Source organism: Lathamus discolor, chromosome 5, assembly GCF_037157495.1.
Source record: "Lathamus discolor isolate bLatDis1 chromosome 5, bLatDis1.hap1, whole genome shotgun sequence".
Taxonomy (NCBI): domain Eukaryota; kingdom Metazoa; phylum Chordata; class Aves; order Psittaciformes; family Psittacidae; genus Lathamus; species Lathamus discolor.
In genome coordinates, this window is record NC_088888.1 from 77909084 (window position 1) to 77930476 (window position 21393).

Genomic DNA, 21393 nt, shown 5'->3' on the forward strand with positions numbered 1-21393 from the left:
TGTGACATGGCAGAATGGATTAGAGATTTCATGTGTGTAAATTGTCTGTGCTTACCCTGTTCACCTTTAATCTAAGAAGCACAAACAGAATTTTTTATTTAAGTGTGTAAAACTCCTTGTTAAGGTCTTCGATTCTTCATTTTTCTAAAACTTAACCTAAATCTTTCTTCTTCCAGAGATGTACTATACTTCCTCTGGTGTGCATCTGCAGTTACTATTCCTTGTTGCACATTCCCTTGTTTTCTGCAGTCTTATTTAAAAGTGATTAAGAAGAGAGAATTCTCTTGATTGTAAGAACAATTTGTTTCCAAAATGTGCTTAAATAAAGTGTCCATAAAAATCAGTGATGGCTGGTGAATATTAATTTTGGAGAGCCTCAGAACTTCTTACTTTTGCGTTCTGAGGTAGATCCAGGGTTTTTTGTGTAGATGCTTAAGTGGTTGTTGGCAAATGGAAAACCAGTGGGTTGGATTCCGTTTTCCAGTAAAACCCAAGTTGCTGTAGCTGGTGTGATGTAGTCAGTGGATAAACAGTCGCGAACTGTCGTCTTGTATTTGCATCTGTGTAATGAAATGGTGCCAGTTCTTTTCAATCTAGACCACTACAGTTACTAAAGTCTCTAGTGCAATAAGGAGAAATAGGAATTTATAGTAAAAAGTACGTCAAACTTCATTCCAGACACGTCTGTTGCCGGCATGTAGATTTGTGTGCACGAACAGGGAATCGTTCTTACTCTGCTTTTTTACTCTAAACCCCCAGCATTCAGTGTGACATGAGCTAGAGGAGAGGTTGGTTTAGATTTATAATTGGTTCTAGAAGATGCATCATAACTGTTTCCTTTTCTTCCTGGCCTCTGAGGATTGAAAGCCTCTAAATTCAAGTTCTTTTTATGTTCTGCTTCAAATTAAAAGGAAAATGAAGTGATCTCAGCACACTTTTGAGTCATACTCTTCTGGGAGATGTTATGTTTGCTAGGAAGATGATGCTCTTAGTTTGCCTAAAGGCAATGAAAACAGGACATTATTCAGTTCTACTAGCTAGTAGGTCTGTATTGGGTTTTTGTGTCAGGGAGAGAAGGTAAGGGTACAAGGGTGGCATGAGAAGTTGCTATAAGCCTCTTCTGTATCTGATGGAACCAGTGCCAGCTGGTTCCAGGACTGACCTGCTGCTGGTCAAGGCTGAGCCCAGCGGGTGATGGCTGTAGTGCCTCTGGGATAACGTATTGAATAAAGGGGATGGCAAACCTGGTCAACAGCAGTTGGAAGAGAGGAATTAGAATATGTAAGAGAATCAACTCTGCAGACCCCAAAGTCAGTGTAGAAGGAAGGGAGGAGGTGCTGCAGGCACCAAAGCAGAGATTCCCCTGCAGCCCATGGTGCAGCCCATGGTGAGGCAGGCTGTCCCCTGCAGCCCATGGAGGTCCATGGTGAAGCAGGTATCCACCTGCAGCCCATGGAGGACCCCACACCAGGGCAGGGAGATGCCCAAAGGAAGCTGTGACCCTGTGGGAAGCCCACATTAGAGCAGACTACAGATAGGACCAGTGTCAGTGTGGAGAGAGGAGCCCATGCTGGAGCAGGTTTTCTGGCAGGACTGTGATCCCATGGGGCACCCGTGCTGGATCAGTTAATGAAGAACTGCAGTCTGTGGGAAGCACTTGCATTGGAGAAGTTTGTGGAGGACTGTCTCCCATTGGGGAACCCCCATGCTCTTCTTCCTCCTGAGAAGGAAGGAGTAGCAGAGACAACATGTGGCGAACTGACCACAACCCCAGTTCCCCATGCCCCTGTGCTGCTGGGGGGAAGGTAGAGAAAATCAAGAGTAAAGTCAAGCCCAGGAAGATGGGAAGGGTTGTAGGGGAAGTGTTCTTATGATTTGGTGAATGATCTCTCGCTGTCCTTACCTTGACCCATGAGCCTTTTGTTATGTTTTCTCTCCCCTCTCCAGGTGAGGGAGGGGGATGATAGAACGGCTTTGGTGGGCACCTGGTGTCCAACCGGGGTCAGCCCACCACAAACTCACGCAATGATTGTTTCTGTTTGTATTCTTGTATGGCTTTCACAAGGTATTTCTGAAGATTGACCTTTTACACATTGATTTTTCTTTTTTTTTCTTCTGTTTTTTTGAATATACAAAGCTGTTATTAATGCACAAACAATGGTAATTTAGGTTTTTTTAAATGAACTATAATTAAGGCATCTTTATTTGCAAAGACCCAGCTAAAAGACCTATCAGCCATCAGTGAAGAAAACCTAATTATTCGTGAGACTTTGTATTCTGCCTATCTTGAAAAGCATGACTTGCAGAACCCACACAGGGTAATGGAAACAAGCATTGTCTTCTCTGGTTCCTGAACTACTTAACTTTCTGGCTGTGAAGAAAGACGGCTATCTCCATTTTCCCTACCTTTATCTTCCTGTCTCCTCTGAGGTTACTCTTTCTAAGGAATAATAAACAGCATTGTATAATAGCCTGTGTCAGATTTCCAACCCAAGATTAATTTGGATGTTTCTTGGCAGTTTCATTTCAGCCCACAAATGTGTGTAGTAGTAGGAAAGTGAACCAGTTTTACTCCATACCTTAGCAATGCTATCATTAGTTCTCTTGGTGCTGAACTTGTTACAGGATTCACTTTTGACAAATGCTTTTTAATAGGCACATAATTCATAGCAGTTGCAGATATAACCTTGGAAACCTGAGCTGTGATGTAAGCCAGTGTCTTTGCTAGTAGAGCTGCAGCAGTATTTTAAGAGTTGTGAATTGTCCCATTCAATTCAGATAGAGTTCAAATAAATTTATGGGATTATAATATTGTTATCTTGTCAAGATGCTACAGAATTTCCAGTTTTATTTGTCATGTTGTTTTCTCTTCTTCCCTTTTTTTTTTCCCCCGTTCCTTTTCTCTTGTTAGGACTTGCTAACAGTCATTTTTATTTTCCTCTACAATGGAGATGTACACACATTCCTCTATAGCTATACTATAGTCAGCTGGTAGGGAGCAGGCTTGTTTTATGCTGATGTTCTTTCCTTGGTTTGCTGTTATTAAATAGACCTCTGAGGACCCTCCAGGTGACATTGTGTCCCAGAACTAGCTTTTCTTTTCTTGCTGACCCTTTTACATATTTAAGTTGTTTATGTGCAGGTTGCTGCCCATCAGTTACGCTCTGCAGGCAGCATTTTAGGGCTCTCATAATGCGGGGTTTTGATTATTGGTTGACTTCTTCTCTCTCTTTTATTTCTTTTTTTCCTGTGCTTTGAACAATCTGTTCATCTGGTAAAATGTCTGCAGGCTGTAATCTTACTGTAAAGTCAGCAGTTTATTCATAATATTGATCTGTACAGCGTGAGAATTGCAGAAGCGTGTTTGATGTAATATGTGTAGTTCTGTCGATGGAGTGTTTTTTAATTAATTTGTGCAGCCCCAAGAAAAACGGGACCAGTGGTTTGAGGTTTCTGGACTATGATGCAATTAATGTTAATGGCTTGGTTCTGTTCTCATGCATGTGCTGCTTTGAGAAAGAGATAAATCCACATGTGAATTATTTTCACCTTCTGTAGCATTTTGGAAGGTTGGGGTTCTGCATTCCCTTCTGCTTTCAGGTCTCTCTTCTGCGCAGTGAAGCTGTTATTTATCAGCATCAGTTTTACACATAACACATGTGCACACACACCCTTGTTGTCTTCTCCGCTTCTTAGAGTGTTTTGGTGGTGACTGCACTCTTGAGAAGAATACACAAGCTTTTTCATGCTGTTAAGTCTAACATCATGATAACAGTAGAACAGAATGAGCTGATACTATTATTCAGATAATCATGAAGAGTTTCAAACTTTCTGAAGCTTTAGATGCAGAAATGCAAATTGGAATCTAGAATACAGGAAGAGTTGCAGAAACTTGGTGAATGGCATGGGTAAAAAATCCAAATCTGACAGCTTTATAGAGTGCCCTTACGTTTGTTTTTAAGAAAGCAAAGGGATTAAAACTGAATCTGCTTAGAGCTTTATAAACTGAGTTTAGAGATAAATGGCCCCATTTTTCCTCTGAACTGCCTATAAAGCTCTGAACAGCAAGTTTCCTAGTACCGTTGTAAACCTGTGTTGACTTGTTCATTGGAATTGGTTTGGAAGTGTGCATTATTGAGCTTGTTTACCAACCTTTTTCCTTCCCTTTTCCTTCTCTTTAGCTTCTTAGCAACTTACAAGTGAATAAATGAAGCTATAAGTGAGATTAGCTTGTGTATATATGGTTGTCAAAAACATTGTGACTGAGCTGATCAGTTATGTTTGGTTTTGGGTGGGGTTTTTTTTAACAAATAACATTGTGTGTCTCAAGGTATTCTATAGGCGTGAGATTAACAACTATGTTTAAATGCAGTGCAACAACTGGCAATTCAAAATGTCCTTGAATCTTCCTTTTTTCTTGTAGAAGTTATGTATAGGTGAGCATCTTTTTTGGGAGGTCCTAAGTTCTACCTATTAAGACCTGTTTTCTGAAGGGAAGCAGCAATAGAGGTGAGAGGTGTCCCTGTCCATGGCAGGGGGTTTGGAACTAGATGATCTTGAGGTCCTTTCCAACCCTAACCATTCTATGATTCTATGATTCTATAATAAGGTGCACAGTAGGTTCATTTATTGCATCTTAGTTCATTGGGTCTGAATCAAAACAAAGTCAATGATCTAGAAGGAAATGGTTATTTCAAGAGCTTGTTTAAGATTTTGAGAGAGAAAGAGAACAAGCTGGAGTACTGAGCACTTGGTTTTCATACTCGTGCAGTCTGACATGGTGGGGCAAAGAGCAAAGACTGCAAGCACTTGTTACAGTTTGCGAGGCTACAGTTTGAAGAAGTTCTAATATCTTAGAAGGACTTTTGAGGTTCACGCCAAGTAGTTGGATTAATATATACTTAGGTTGCTGAGTTGTGATTAAAATGCCTACCAGAGTCCTAGCTTAGATGAAATTAAGAAAAAGCACAGAATTTGTATTGTACTTGCTTCTAGACTCCTCTGATCCTTTTACTTATTCCTTTTTTATTTTTTAATGATAATGCCTAAGGATAATAGAAAAATTGAAGATTAATGCTCAGAAAACAGTTGTGGCACTGTCCAAAATGGTGCTTGTTAATAGGGTGCTCTGGCAGGCTTGAGGTTTAGAACTTTCAGTGTAAAACAAAGGGATCGACTGGTTATTGTGCGGTTTTGCCTATGGATTACTTATTTTTCCTTGGGTCATATAATTGCATTAACAGAGACGGGTCCAGGAGAGCTGAGGAAACTGTCCAGTGACACTGTGAGGCCATTCTTGGTTGTCCTCTAAAGGCCATGATGATAACAGATTCGTGAGGAATGGAAGAGAGCAACTGTCACTCTTGCCTTCAGGAAAGGCAAGAAGGTTATTCCAGGAAACTATAAATACTCCATGTCAGTCACCTAAGAAGCTGATGGAGCAAATCCTCCTGAAAGCCATTACCAAACAAAACAAGAAGGTGATCAGCATAGATCTATGAAGAGGAAATTATTCCTGTCCACCTTGATAGCCTTACATGATTAAATGACTGATTTAAGTTGGATGAGGGATGGTAGTGGATGTCTGTTTTTTCCTGACTGTAGCAAAGCTGTAAGTGCTGTCTCCTATAGCATCCTTACTGACAAACTGATGAGGTACAGGCTAGGGGAGTACAGTGAGATTGAAAATAGCCTGAACTGCTAGGTTTGAAGGGTTGTGATTAGCAGTATAAAGTGCAGCTGGAGGCCAGTCACTAGGGGTGTACCACAGGGTTTGGTACTGTGGCCAGTATGTTTTAACATGTTCTTTAAGGACCTGGGTGATGGGATGGTGAGTACCCTCAGTAAGTATGCAGAAGGTAACAGAACAGAAATGGTTGATACATCATCCTGTGTGACCTGCTTTAGCTGACGATACTTGAGCAGGGGGTTGGGCTAGATGATCTCCAGAGGTTCCTTTCCACCTCAGTGGTTCTGTCTGTCCGTTGCTGTTCAAATCTGCAGAGTCTGGTTATTTTCTCTGGGCTGGCACTGCAGCAGTCTAGCAGATAAATAAGGCAAAAGTTTACCACAATTTCAGTGAGGAAGTTTTATGCATAAGTAGAAATAGTGTAGGGTATACCTTTTAAAATACCTTGATTTCACATCTCTGGAGCCCCCCCCCCCCGCAAGATATTCTGTGGGGTTCAAATGTCACCAATGCTCCAAAGTAGCCTTTTTGCTGATGCTAAAGACTTGCAGAGAGTAACCTGTATTTATGATCTGTAGAAAAATATGCGCTGTCAATGTACCTAAATACAATCAGCTTGCTTTCAACTATTTCACAAACTGGAGCTATAGCTATATCTCGTGTTGAGAGATGTGTGTCTTGTCTGAATTGGTGTAAATAAGGAAGAGAGAAACTGCTGTGGATATTTGCCTGTGAGCCAGAAACAACTTCTTGTTCACTGAGCAAAATGTGAGTCTGAGGAAGTTGCCTGGTTTGTAGGGTGTTGCTACAAATGAGAATTGGGTATATAATTGTTAAGTAAATGCATGTATGCTGTTCTTCTTCTCCCAAATGTAGTTTTGAATCTGAACTAAGGAGTAAAATTTAGCTGCTTTTTCAGGTCAAGAGCTGACTTTTTTAAAATACAGTGATAATATAAAGTTAAATAAGGGGAAATAAATTGCCTATTCATCAGCATTGATGTAAACAGGCTAGTCAGTATTAGAAAAGGGAAGAAAAAGCTTTGTAAATCCTTTTCTGCATTCCAATAGCTTCAGGATGTACCTGGGTTCCTTCCTGAAAGCATTGCTTTGGGGTGTTTGCCTCTACTCCACATGTAGTAGCTGCATCGGTGAGAGCCTGCCAAGCTGGGTATTGGTGTTCTGGGATTGGGCTGCCCAGAACTGTAGCTAAATTGGGCTGTGGCAGTGTGGAATTTCTGTAGCTGCGTGAACATAGTCTAAGAGTGTACTAAATAAGGAAAATATCTATAATTTACCTGTTTGTAAAAGCTGTAATGTTGAAAACAGCCTCTAAACATGAGACTTTCGGATGTTAGATGCTTTCATTCACTGAATGCTTGCCAGTCTTCTAAAAATGTGGCTGTTGTACTTTGGATACTTTCTTTTTATAAAAGGTAGATGATAGTATTGCCTTGCCTTCTGACGTCTGTAAAGAATAAATCCTAGAGGATTTCTGCACGCAGATAAAAGAGGAAAACCCAGGTGAAATACTACGATGGTGTCACATTGTAGCTTGCTGTGGCACATGTCTGCGTCCAGTAGCAGATCAGTGGTCTGCATGTTAAAACCCAACTCCCGGCTTTGTATTGCTTCCGAACCTAAGCAAATGAGCGAAATGTTTACAGCAGTTCTCCTGTCAGTGTCTGTTTGCAGTATTCAAATGCCATTGTGTCAAGTGAGCTGCAAAACCACTTTCAGATGCAATAAAAAATAAAAGACTGAGTTCTGAAAGTCTTGCAAGGGCCGTGACTTTGTTGTATGCAGGCAATCAGATGTTACAATGATGTGGGAAGATCAGCAATGTAGAAGTTCAATATGAATAGGTAGTGAAGCCTGTAAAGTCTGTTGACAAAAAGTGGTCATTTTGATGTTCGTTAATGTGAATGACAACGCAGATTTATGGTACTTCAGCTTAATAATGGCATAACTGTTAAAACAGGCTCTTTACCTCACTGTTACTTGCTAAGCATACTACTAATGCTGGTAGGGCTTGAAGATCAAGCTGGGAAGATAAGGTACGTAAGTCAGTATAATGATAACAGGGAAACGCTGCGCCAATCTGTAATTCATTTTCACATTCAATGTAAATTTTCATTTCAGTGTATTGCAACAGCTTCTTCAATTTGGGATGGAGTTTTGCAAAAAGTGTCTTGCTGAAGAACATAAATCCAACTTGCTGCAGGATTTATGATCTGTATTATAAATGCTTTATGCTTTGTATATACTATTGAAAATTAATGTAATCTCATGTTTTGAATGCAGTGCGGAAAACTGTTGAAAGCCGGGGGGGGTGGGAATGTTTATGTATGCTACTAGTTCTGTTTTTTGTTTAAGTGTGTTAGTTAACTGTAACATCAAAATCACTAATGGTGTGGTTGAAATGATTTCTACCTTTATTCTAGGGATCAGATGATTGCCTTGTAAAAATCTGGGCAACAGATGATGGAAGATTATTGGCTACCCTAAGAGGGCATGCAGCTGAAATATCTGATATGGCAGTGAACTATGAAAACACCATGATAGCTGCTGGAAGCTGTGATAAAATGATCAGAGTTTGGTGCCTTCGAACTTGTGCACCCTTGGCAGTTCTGCAGGGCCACAGTGCATCTATAACATCATTGCAGGTAGGTTTTTGCTTTGCAAATTCACCTGAGCAAGAAAATTAATCATTTGACTGAAAAAGGAACCACCCAAGAATGTTCTTTGTAATAAAAATGCATGCCTTGCAACAAAGCCATGAAGTGAGAAGGAATTTTCATGGTACACATTGTGAAATAACATGTGTCTATTGTCAAAATGCCTGACCCTTGAAAAATGCCAAGCATAATTCTTGTTCAAAAAAAGTTGAATGGTGCATGTGGGCAGTTCTGAAGTATAGCTCCTTTGTAGGCTGTGTTTCATAGTGCAGGTACATTGAGTAAGAACTGCAGTCACTGCTGAATAATTTGTTTTGTTTCTGTTTAGAGTTTCGTACTGTTGTGCAACATGGGTTGTGGGGAGGGAGAATCCAGAGTGCTTTGGCAAGTAACCCAGAAGGGTTATTCTGAAGGAAGAGATTAGCTCTGAGCAGCATCGTGTTATTTTGGTGTGAGTTATAATTTACTTTCCCTAAGCACAGTTTTGTGTCAGAAGTCAGTGACTTGAGGAACTTCTTAGAACATCTGGAACAGATTAACAGGAGACCTTTTCTTTTTATTTCTTCCGCCAGTTCTCTCCACTGTGCAGTGGCTCAAAGCGATACTTGTCTTCAACTGGGGCAGATGGAACAATATGCTTCTGGCTGTGGGATGCTGGCACCCTTAAAATAAAGTTAGTTGCTGTTTTATTAGTTGCTTTTTTTTTTTTTTTTTTTTTTTTTTTTTTTTTTTTTAGTTAAGAATGATGTACAAATGTTTGGGATAAAAAATTGACTAAACCAAAACTTGTTACTGGCTGGTTCACTGTGTGATGTAGCTATTGCTTGCTTGTCTTTTAAGGACTAAGTTGATCATATAACATTTTGTGGAGTGAAGCATGTAACTTTTTTTTACTCTTTTGCTGTATCTCAGACTTTTTTACAAAAGTGATAAATGAGGTATTGTGGGGTTTTTTGTAATGTCAAAGTTGGCACTTTCTGGTTCTGTTCTGACCTCAAGCCCAAATGAAATTGAAATTATGTTGATAAAATGATTGAAATTTAGACTTGAAAATCCAGGGTTTTAGGAGACTGTAATGTCCTATTAGGATGGGGTATTTTTGATGTTTGTTCTTTCCTTATCTGTATTACCTTTTCTTAGTTGCTCTTTACAGTATCATGGCAGGAGGCAAAATTCTTGGGCAGCTGTGTTTTGGTGGCTGAAGTTGAGCCTGAAGTTTCTGCTTTCAAAGTATAAAGCATTTTTAATGTTGTCAGGATCCTCCAATAGAGACAGTTTTTTAAAATTAACTTGTTAATTGGCTTTCAAATGGTTTTTGCTCCTTCTTTTCCTTTATCACAAAACATCTGTAACTTAAAATTGGAAATGGTTGTTTTGGTAATCATTAGTGATTAAGCTTTGGGGATGGGATCTGTTCTTACGGATGTATTCTCCTGGCAGGTAGGTTCCATTTTCTTGTAGTTTTGATAATTGCTGTTAGAATTACTCTCCTGAAGTGCTTCAGGTTTATGTAGCGCTTGTAGGTATGTTTGCCCAGGTACTTCTCTAGTTGTCTGGCCCTGAACTGTTTTGACATTCTCTGGGCATCTTGGCTCTCTTGATACTGTAGATGAAGCTGCTTCTCAGGCTGTTAATCCTCTGTTGACTGGTGCATGCTGTAATCAATTTAAGACTCTTTCTTGCTGAGAGGAGGAGATGGCTTACATGCTTATTTTTAATGTGTGAAGGAGAGGACTTGCCACCACATTATTTTTCTTAACGTCTCTTAAGTCTGAGCTCTTGTTGACAAGATGAAATCTTAATCTGCCTGATTTGTAAACCTTTGAGCCCACGTTTCTCTCACTTTGTTTTTTTCCTCCTTTTCCTAAGTAAAGTTTGAGTCTATGGAATTGAATTTTGAAACAAATGCTGTCATTGGAGAATAGAGGAATCCATGAGAGTTAAGTGGGTTATAGTATATGAGCTGGGAGGTGAATGTTTAGAAATCATAAATGTTTGGATGAATCATGGGGTCGCATGGGGTTTATCTTGAGTTAAAACTTACAGAGTGAGAAAGCTGACATCAGTAATGGTAGGGATTCTCAACTCATTCCTTTCCATGGCGATACGGAGAATAAAATGGAGAAAAAAAATTACAGTCAGATGCACTCAGAAAATATTAAAGGAATAAAGGATTTTTGAGTATTGGTTTCACTCCTGAATAGTCACAGCAGATGTGATCAGACAGTGGCATAGAGATCAGTTCAGCTGTATTGTGCAGCTGAAGGAAGGAAGGAAGTGTAGTTCAGCAAGGAAGTGGTCTGGAAAACCAAGTCATGGCAGTGATTAACCACAGAATGCAGATAAAGTTTTGAGACTGGAATTTGTGCCATCCGTACCTTCTGTTCTGGAAATATTTTATACATTGTGTTTGAGAAGACAGAGGAGCCCTTTAAGCTCTGTTTCTTCAGTGTGGAAAAAAGATGAATGCATGGAGATGAGACATGAATGGTCATGGGTGTCTTGAGGAGGGCATATAATGTGTAACTGCTTTCTGGCCTTTACTGTACTAGAGGATATCAAGTGGGGGTAGCCAATTCCAAATTGTAAGGAGGTGGTTCTTTACAAAACACACAGTTATGATTCTCCTTGCCACAGAGTATTAAGCATTATAGTAAGGTTTAAAAGGCATCATCACTCTGTTCTTTTTCTGCTCTTACACTTCCAGTTTTGGCTACTTTGGAGGCAGGATACTGGTCCTGAGGCTTTGTTTGAACTCGGTAAAGCTATTAAGTATTCGAAGTAATTGACACTTTCTGTTCCAGCATAAGACTAAAAGATTAAGACTTGATAAAAAATATGGTAAAGTCTAAATAAGAAACAGATACGCCTTTTCGGACTGGAAAAAGCTGTATGTCACATACAACATCAAAATAGTTGGACACACAGTAAAGTCTTGATGTAGCTCTTCTTGAATTGGACAGTATACTAGTTCAGGGGGATTTGTTAGTTACAGGAAGTTTCACTTACAGCTTTACTTACAGCGAAACTGTAAACTTTTCTAGCTGTGGTTGTCATGCTTATTCCAGTAAACCAAAATAAGTGATACCTGGAAACTAAGAGTCCAGTATAATTTTCCACGAGTAGGGTGCAGTGGATGGTCAATGTCATAACAGTCGTCAATGAAATGATTGCACTTCTTTACACCTTTAGATTTGGATCTGCTTCCAGAACTGCAGGAACATGCAATCCATTCAGCAATGGGGGAAAACGAGTGCTAGCAATATAAGAGTATCAAGAAAAATAGAAATTCCTGTTATTTTTTCAAAAGGCCCTTTGTAAGGTAATTTTTTTAAAAAAACATGATGTGTTAGGCTATCTGGAGGGGTGGGAAGTTTGTCCTTGCTTTTATCTTTACAGTAAAAAACCCAAACCTGTTTCTATTAAGTATCTGTAAAACAGAGGAAAGCTGGCAGAGAAAATAAGATCTCTGCCAACAATTATTCAGGCTCTGAGCCTGCAGCCATGTATCATGGTTACAGCACCACTCCCACCCAAGGAAGCTTAGGAAATGGGAGCTTTCAAGCAAGACCAAAAGATCTGAGTCATACAGGTGGAGAAGGGTGCTATCACATGCCCAAGTCAGAACTTGATTTCATGTTCCTCCTGAGCGTCACTGCAGCCTGTCCATCAAGAATACAATTGTTATCAGTGATGAAAGTGTTACTGAATCATCCAGTACTTTAAATGCGGACTCATGGTAAAGTCTTGAAATTTCATCTGCTTAAAAGAAAAAAAATCTGTACCTATACTCCACCCCCTGCTTTTTATACTCAGTACTACTTGAATCATCTGGCAGTAAGTTAAGAATATGAGCTGTTGCGCAGCCTCATGATGATCATGTGGTTGATTGTAGTTTGGCAGTGCCAGCAGTACTTTGCTGAACTTTTTCCATGAAATACGGGAGGGGCAGTGTTTGCATACACTACTGTCTTCTGAGTGCTCTTGAATTAAAAATAACCAGTTTTGTTCTTAACTGCACTGGAAACTGTTTCAGTGGAAACCAGCTTGATGGTTAAGTCTACTAGATCAACTCTTTGTCCTTAAATGAAAATTGGACTTAGTCCCTCCTAGGAAGAGCGCCCTCTGAAGGGACTCTTTCCCTGTCAGCTTTGTCAGGAGATGGGGAAATGTGAAATTTTTGTTCCTTATTCCCCACTTACAAGATCAAAATATGATAGAGCAATTATTTATCTCAACAGATCATGAAAAACTGGAAAACTCACTCCCTTGAAAACTGTACTATTTGCCATTAAAATGGACTTAGACATCTTTTAAGCCTGCTAGTGTCTAGTGCCCTATCCCAGTTCTGCCAGTTCTGTTTTCTGTTTGGTTTTATTTTAGTTGGTTGTTTTGTTGTTGTGGGTTTTTTTTTTATCTCTGCAAATGTTTATTTTGCTTCATTCTTAGATCTCAAAAATCCTTGTGTTCTAGCTTTGCCGGCAGCTCTGCTGCAGTATTAATAGTATCTCTGAAATTAGAGACTTCTATGTTGGTTTCCCAATTTTATGATAATGTTGTTAATTGAGGCATGTTCAGTATCTAGGTCACACATATGGCCCAGACAGGAGATGCTTGGTGACAGAGCTCTGTTTTGTTAAATTGCAAAAGGACACATTACAGTAGATTTGGTGCTGTAGGATGAATCACAGCCACTGGCATGGCTAACCACAGACTTCTCATGTTGTTCAAAGGAGAAGGATCAGCCTTGTTCACGTGCTTCTGTGACTAGTGTGGATGCATGTTCTTCAGTACTATAGACCTTCCTGTGTCTTCCTCTTCTTTCAGTTAAGAGATTTCTAACCAGGCAGTTACCATGTATGTCTAAAAGCAGTAACATTCCAGGTAGATTCTGGTTTCCATATAGAGGAATGGTAAGGTTGGTTGTTACTGCAGGTAAGGAAGTCAAGGAATGTGGTCCAGACAAGATGGGAAGACAATTAAAAATTTAGGCAACCAAGATTTTTCCTGTATTTAGTCTCCTGTTGTTATTCTGGATGGTGATAGCAAACACAAGAGTTGGATTCTGTGTCGGTTGACAGTAAGAAGAAGAGAGAAAGTCAGCCTTGGGTCAACAGAAAATGAAGAATAATCTGCCTCAAATTTAAGGGAGAATTATTTCAACTGATCAGTGCATCAAAGTTAAATTAATTGCACTGCAAAATATTTGCAGATGTGTCTTCTCTGAGAAAGATGGTGAGTTTTCTTGTTACTCTTCTGCCACCTGTTTGGATCACGTTTCCATTATTAATCTGTTACTGGCAGACTGTAGGAACAAGGCAGCAGAACAGTCTCATAAATTTGGGTAGAGGAGCTTACCGTACTGGGTTTTTTCCCCCCATAATTTTAATAAGATGAAAAAAAAAAAAGGATAGGCAAAACTTGTGCTGATGATTTTGATGTTCCTGTTTTGGACAAGGTGTTGATTTCTTAGTTGTCATCAATGTGATGTTATACTTCCCAGCTGCCTTTCTTAATCAGAAGGCATTTGATGTTAAAGGGGCTGGTCATAGGTCGGAATTCCGATATGTTGAACCTTGCTTGTCAGCTTGTGAGCAAAGACTTCTTTGGGAGAGGTTATATCACACAGGTGTTTCCTGGGAAGTCTTGCTTGAGCCACTACATGTCCAGGTTGAGGTTAGTCTGTAGAGCTGAATTAGGTAACCATTCCTAATTTTGAGGCATTTATATGGCTGAGAGTGTCCTTTAGTTGAGGCCTATAGACCAACTGGCTTCTTTTTCTGCTGCTCTAAGTGCAGGTTATTTTTTGACTGCAGCCTCTCTGATTTCTGGATTTGTGTTGAACTTTTCCTCTCCAAGAGGAAAATGTCTGACCAGGGCTTTTCTGGACCTGTCTATCAAATGTTTGTGAAGGTATCTTAGTGCCTTCCAGCCACTTGATAGTTGGATTGAGAATGTTTTAAAGCATGACAATTAGCTTGGTTTCTGTATGTTGCAAAAAATTATGCTTTTATCTCCTTACCTTGCTTCCCAAAAATACTGATTGATTGCCTGGCTTATGTTACAAAGACCACAGTCTGCTCTGTCATTAAAGAATGACATAATCTTTTGTTTCCTAATGCCTACAGTAGCACATGTTAGAGAGGCATAGGTTGGAGAATTTAACTTGGTTACTCAAACTAGAACATAAGTGCATACTTGCTCTATTTTACAGCTGTCCTAACTCCAAAGGCAGAGTTCACAAACCACAGTGGAAGAAAACAGCAGGCTATTTATCTATTTACACTTGCTCCAAATTAAGTAAGCTGCATATTGAATCGTCTGATAGTTCTTAAGTTAGTATCTCAATTAAGAAGGGTTTCAACTGCTGTAGAAAAGATTTTTGTCTTGTTTCGTGTATCTTGTTGTGAAGTTTCCTTGTCATAAGCCTGCAGGAAATTAACTTAAAACTCCTGGAGGAAAGTTCACAGAAAACAGCCTATACTGAACGGACGGTTTGGAGAACGATTTCTTAACTGATGTTCTTGGTGTTTATTACTTTGTTTTATACATAGGCACCACTGAAGTTTAATGCTTACTATTTTCTTTGAGATAGCAATTAGTGGAGAAATGTCTCTTATGCATCTGCCTTCAGCTGAAATAAATCATATAGACCATTTTGTTTTTAAAAGATAAAATTTTGGATAAGTTATGAATATGCATTCTTTTATGTTGAAACAAATCTTTAGTGATGACAGTTGTGGGTGTAATGCTGCTGTTCTCTAGTAAGTTTGTTCTTTGAGTGAAGATTGCAGATGGTATACTATGCAAGACCACCTACTGTTCTGAGGTTGCTGCAGTGCATGAGCAGAATTGAAGTAATGATTGAAGAGCCAGATCTGATTTGTTTTGGTTTTATACACTCTTAAAGTGCTAAATCTATTGAAGCTTTAGTTCTGCTTGCACATCAGGTTCTGAAATGTCTAAAAGAAAACGGAGGCCATAAAGTAAAAATCCTTACAAACTTCTAACCATTGTCCTGGCATTCTTTGGGCACTGTTTGGAGCTAGCCCACAAAGAATACATGTCCACTGAATAAACTGGTATATTCTAATAGTGTGTTTTATTGATTTAAATATTTATTTAATTAATTAAATTTCTCTTCTATTCCTCTATAAAGAGTGGCAAGTCCTGCTTGTCTCTTGTGAAAGTAGTCATGTGCTGCAAGAGAAAAGAGTTCCAGTGCACCTAATGGTTTAAAACTGAACATCATGGGCAACTGGCTCTGGTGCCTTCTGTTCTGCTTTGCTGATGACTTAGGCAGTGTGTTTTGTATAGCAGGAGGGGAGAGGGGAATGGTATTTAAGTTGTGAGACAACTCTCCTTGATACATGCATTACTTAGTCCATCTGGATGTCTTAGTTTCCTAAAGATCAGATCATGAAGCATAGTTACACAAAATTGTTTATAGATGGGCAGCCATCTGTTCCTTCATATTTAATTTTATCCTTCTGTGCTTTATTTCTAAGATACTGACTTATTTTTTGAAGCCCTATTAGGAAATTGTTTAACTTATTTCTTTATTTCTAGTCCAAGGCCAACAAAGTTTACAGAACGCCCTCGTCCCGGAGTCCAAATGATCTGTTCCTCTTTTAGTGCTGGTAAAAGACTTCTGTGTTTTTTTTCTTTTTCTCCCTTAGATCGATATAACAAGTCATTTGGAAAGTATAATGATAAAAGTATAATACATTTACTGTAGCATATTTCTTGTTAATAAGATGCAGTCGAGTTAAAGTAGCTATTAAAAACCCAAAAACTTAAAATAGAAATTCAGACTCTCTGCATTAATGCTTGGTAATATGGAAATTCTTGAAAACAGTTAAATATGTAATGTTGAAAGTAAGTCTCTTGTGACTGCCAGTCTTTTAAAACATGATGTATACCTTTTTGTCAGAGTGATCCAGAGATTCGGCTTTATCTGAGGTGGAATTTATGGGGACTGGGACAAGGAGGCTCTTATGAGCTGAATTTCATTGATTCCAGAGTTGGCAATTGAAGAATACAACCTAAATAATTGGATAAAGTATCAGAATGACAAACTTATTTTCAGGAAGTTTGCTAAAGCTCCAGTTTTATTCAATTTTTGTTAAGATTGAGGCTTCTAAGGCCTTAGTCGCAAACAAATTGCTGTTGTTAGCTGATCTTTCAGGTACATCTGCAGATGCATATTTATCTGAGAGCATATGTGAGGTAATTTAACTCCAGTTAAACTTTAGAGTTTCTAAATCTTTTTTTTATTTAAAGATTAGTTACATAGGTGAAATGAGATACAGCTATAAAGGGAATACATTTAAGTATTTGATGTTACAGCTGTATGAAAATACTGTAATAACATTAGATTGCCCTTTTTGCTTAAGTCTTATTTGTTTTTCTCAGGTGGAATGTTTCTGGCCACTGGAAGTACAGATCACATCATTAGGGTTTATTTCTTTGGATCAGGTCAGCCAGAGAAGATATCAGAGTTGGAGTTTCATACTGTAAATACTTTTAAAAAATTACATATGTATTTGATTAAAATAATACTTTGGATAAATTTGGATATTTAGTGTACCTAGTTGACTGTTTTCTTTTTCTACTCTTTTTTTATATAGGACAAAGTTGACAGCATTCAGTTTTCTAATAGTAGTAGCAGGTAAGCAGACAATTTGTTTATTCGGAGCTAGTTTTTTGACCTGGTGGACATTTGTAAATATCAGTTTCAGCTGGAAGTAGCTGTTTAAAAAAAAATTAGTTTTTTTGCTTTGAGGTTCATCCAATCTGTATCTACTGGATTCTTGCTGTTCTATTTTAATAATACAGGGGGCTCAGGATTTCACTTTTGCAGGTCTTCAATTTTTTTACTGGTATAGGAGGTGGTTTTTCACTTTGAACCAGTAGTACGGTATTCTGATGCTGTTCGGACTTACTTATAGCTTCCCTTCTCAAGTTCTAAATTTTGGGACTTCAGTTTTCAAGTGTCTTTTCTGTGTACAGATCTGCCTTTGATGTCCAAGTAACTTTTTTCTTCTTTTGTTAGATTTGTGAGTGGAAGCCGTGATGGAACAGCACGAATCTGGCAATTTAAGCGAAAAGAATGGAAAAGCATTTTATTAGATATGGCTACTCGCCCAGCAGGGTAAGTGATGTAAAATGTTCTGCTATCAGGTAAATAACTTAAAGGCCATTGATATCATTCACTGACTTATTGGGGAAGGAGGGAAGAAGGGGGAAATGCCTTCCCACAGTATTACTGTTTAAATGCACAATATGCTTGTCTAGCTCTTGAAGTCCAATGGAAACAAATATTTGACTGTATATTCAGCTGTGAAAGTAGCTTGTCGTCATAATAGCTCCACTAGTATTTTGGTTAGATTAAAAGAATAAAAGATACTCAAAACACATTAAAGGTCAAATTTATATGGCTTTTTACATAGGTATTTATTCCTGAAGTGAGAAAACCAGGTTTGATCTGCTCTTGAGACTGCTTGCATTTTAGTAATACTTAAAGATACTGTGGAATCTGTATGCCAGTATTGGGTTCTTTCATACCGTGTGCCAGAGCAGATAAATCACTGGCTCTGTAACAGGTTTTCATTTGTTAAAACAGTCTGAGAATTTACAAGACTTTGTAGGTAGGGGAAACTTCTGTACACTGGAACAAGCAACAAAAGAGACCTGAAGATGGAGAATAACTTAGTAGGGCTTGTGGCTTGCACCGTTTTATTTTGGCATGGAGGAGATTTTTCCAACTGACATACATTAGAAAGATGTAAGGGGTAAACCTTTTTCCCTTGCTAATAATTCTGCGTGGTTTGAAGGATGATATTTAATAGGAAAAAAAATTACTTCAGATATAATCCTGTGGAAGGATGTCTGAAAGGCCGAGAGAGGGATGGAAGCAAAGGCTAAATCTGATCTAAACGTCTAATGAAATTACAGTTTAGAGTATCTTGTCGGTTATGGGCAGATGCAACAAAACATGGATATAAAACTGTTGGACAGGAGCGTATAAAACACTGGTACTCTGAGAACAGACTGAGTTGCTCTTTCTTAAAGTGCAGCCTGTAAGAATTCTTAGTTTTACCTGATACTTGTAAAAAATAGGAACGAATTCTTCATCATGGTCACAAATGCTGTGAACTTCTTTGAGGAACTGAACTGCTTATTTCAGTAAAACACCTTTAGCTGAATGCTGTTTTGTCCTTTCCACTAGAGGCTAAGTACAGTTCCAAATTTGATGTTTTCTGCACAAGCACAATTTTGTCAAAGAAAATGAAATTACTGCACTGAAAGGAAAGAGTGAATTCAGCTTATAAAGCCTCCTGGGTTCTGCAATGAATCTAGAAGAGAATCTGGCTATAACTACATTTTCTGTTATTGAGTTGTTCAATATATACTATTGTGTAACGGAGTGTTTACTATATGGAAGATTCTGTATTTTGTCTGCGTATTTGATGGTAACATGCTGTTGTTGCATTTGGTTGATGTTTTCCCAGAAATTAATGTGCTAGAGAATTCAGTGTTGAATCATCTTGAAACCGCAGTGACAAAAATGGAATTTTGGAGTATTCTGATAAATTGTATTACAGATGGCTAGTGCTGGGGTTTCATAGGGATAAAAATAAAATACACACAAGATAAAGCACCGTTATTATTGATAGTAAAGTGATGTAATGGTGGTGGTATAGTACCTAAATATAGGCTGAGAATTTAACTCATTTAAAGATACCAGAATACTTCTCTCCACATTTGTAATTACTTGTTACAAATACTCTTCAGGACAAATTACTGTTCACTGGTTGACTAGTTTGAATTTTTACTCTTCAAATGTCACAACAAATACTGTAGCTACCAAATTGAATCGGCTTAGGTCGTAAGTATCAGGGGACACTTTCCGGAAAAACAGATCAACATATTCTTCAAGATATTAAGAAGACTCTGGTCATTCTTTAAGCCACAATTGTTCTGTGGTTGCATGTGCTACATAATAGAAAACATCTTGTTTCTTCAGTTTCTTGAAGTAATGCTTCTCTTTATAATAAAGAAAAATAGATAAGTATTTCACATGTTAGGGACATAAAAATGTTTCGGCAAACTAGGATTGCTTCGAAACTTTTTGCTCTTTTGTTTTAGGCAAAGTTTACAAGGAGTTGAAGATAAAATCACAAAGCTGAAAGTGACCATGGTAGCATGGGACCGCCATGACAACTCTGTTATAACTGCAGTAAATAACATGACTCTGAAAGTTTGGAACTCTTTCACTGGCCAACTCATTCATATTCTCATGGTAAGGTGTTCCATCTTGATGTTTTAATCCTGAATTGAAAATTTACGTATGCATTATCAAAATTACTCGTTACGTTGTTTTTGTTGTTGTTTGCTTGTTTGGGTTTTTTCTGGTGTTTTGGGGTTGTTTTTTCTATATGAAAACTGCCTTAACAAATGTTTCTGGATAACTGAAGGGTAATAGAGATGTCTGTCAGCTGCTTATTAGAAAATAAAGCTTTAAAGTTGCAAATAACTGCTGCTGTTCAAGATGTCTGAAACTAAATTTGGGCTTTTTTTCCCTGACTTGGGATCTTGAAGGAGAGAATGAAACAATTGTTTCTTTTTACCATTATTTAATTTGACAAATGTTTTGAAATACCTTTAATGGGTAAATTTACCCTGTTTCAGCAAAGACACTTCTGCAACACAATTGTTTAATGAGTACAAAAAAATAGTCTTCTAGCTAGACTAAGTCAAACATCATTTTTTATCTGTGTCTGGTACTTTTTTTGTAACTGAGAAAATAGGTGACTAGATGCTCAGCCAGAGATGGAAATTCTTCATAGAAAGCTTTAAAATTCAGTATTAATTTTGGAGATATTGTTCTCTAGCTTCTAGTTATTTATCTGTTTGATTCTTTATGGGTCTAAATTAAATTTCTAACTGCTACTCTGCTATACAGTTGGTCTTAATGCTCTGCATATTTCAAAAAATACCAAATGTTACAGACTCTAATCTTTTAAAATCCTACCAAAAATATTAGGACATACTTGTGAACGTGATATACTTGACATACTTCTTAGGAAGCTAAAATTGCAACTGGAAAGGAGTATAATACAGCAGTGAAAAAAAGTATGTTTAAAGTAGTTATTTGCTGGACACTTTCTTAGGTTAATATTGCATTTACTAGTGGTGTTATATTGAATTCCTAGGTAAGTATTAAAGACAATCCTCTTGTTCATCTTGCTGTATCTTTTAATTTCAGGGACACGAAGATGAAGTGTTTGTACTTGAACCTCATCCATTTGACCCAAGAGTTCTCTTCTCTGCTGGACATGATGGAAATGTCATAGTTTGGGATTTGGCAAGAGGGGTCAAAGTCCGGTCTTACTTCAACATGGTAATTATTGTGCTTCATGCAGATATGCCAAATCAACCTTCCTAAACTTTTTGCTTTTAGTACATTATGTAGGCCATCTTGAAGCATGCATTTGTGTACAGGGCAAGATCCTGCATCCAGTGAAGTCCAGATAGATTCCTATTCAATTTATTCATTAAGTTTAATGGGGCAAAGATTAAATCTGTAAAATGTATAAAGTTGGGGTATTTCTGCTTTTCGTAGTGTCACCTTTCTATATGATTCATCCACATAAAGTTGAGGTACTAGTTTACATTGTCAGAGATCATGAGTAAGAGACAGACAAGGTGACAGAGACCCTGCTTTTCAGTGTTCTGTCTCCTGCCTGGGGAACCAAGGTGGAACTTGGTTTATTTTTGCATTACTAATTCTTAATCTGGCTAAAGCTCTTCAGGAGTCACCTGATCTCATACAATGTTGTTGTGTGCTGCCTGGGCCCATTGGACAGAATGCTGTCAGCCTTTCTGTGTAGAGCTTCTCCACATGCAGGTTTCAAATTTGGTCTGTTCTGCACTAAACTAATTCTTCTGGAAGATGGATACAACAGGTATTTCCATCTGTTTCTTGATATTAAGTGGGTCTTTGTACATGCCTTTTTTTGTC

At 38.2% G+C, this 21393-nt stretch overlaps 1 protein-coding gene across 3 annotated transcripts in view; it reads left to right on the forward strand.

Annotated features, from left to right (window-relative positions):
* The window catches only part of PHIP (pleckstrin homology domain interacting protein), a 108441-nt gene that overhangs the window by 21163 nt on the left and 65885 nt on the right, over positions 1 to 21393 (forward strand). For all 3 annotated transcript variants that reach the window (XR_010613201.1, XM_065681389.1, XM_065681391.1), the window contains exons 8-15: positions 8133 to 8354; positions 8939 to 9039; positions 15936 to 16006; positions 16782 to 16882; positions 16997 to 17037; positions 17422 to 17520; positions 19518 to 19671; positions 20638 to 20772. Coding sequence is in view for 2 of the 3 variants with exons in the window: in XM_065681389.1 (XP_065537461.1) it covers positions 8133 to 8354; positions 8939 to 9039; positions 15936 to 16006; positions 16782 to 16882; positions 16997 to 17037; positions 17422 to 17520; positions 19518 to 19671; positions 20638 to 20772 (924 nt within the window). In the remaining variant the exon portion in view is untranslated. The remainder of the gene's footprint in view (positions 1 to 8132; positions 8355 to 8938; positions 9040 to 15935; positions 16007 to 16781; positions 16883 to 16996; positions 17038 to 17421; positions 17521 to 19517; positions 19672 to 20637; positions 20773 to 21393) is intronic.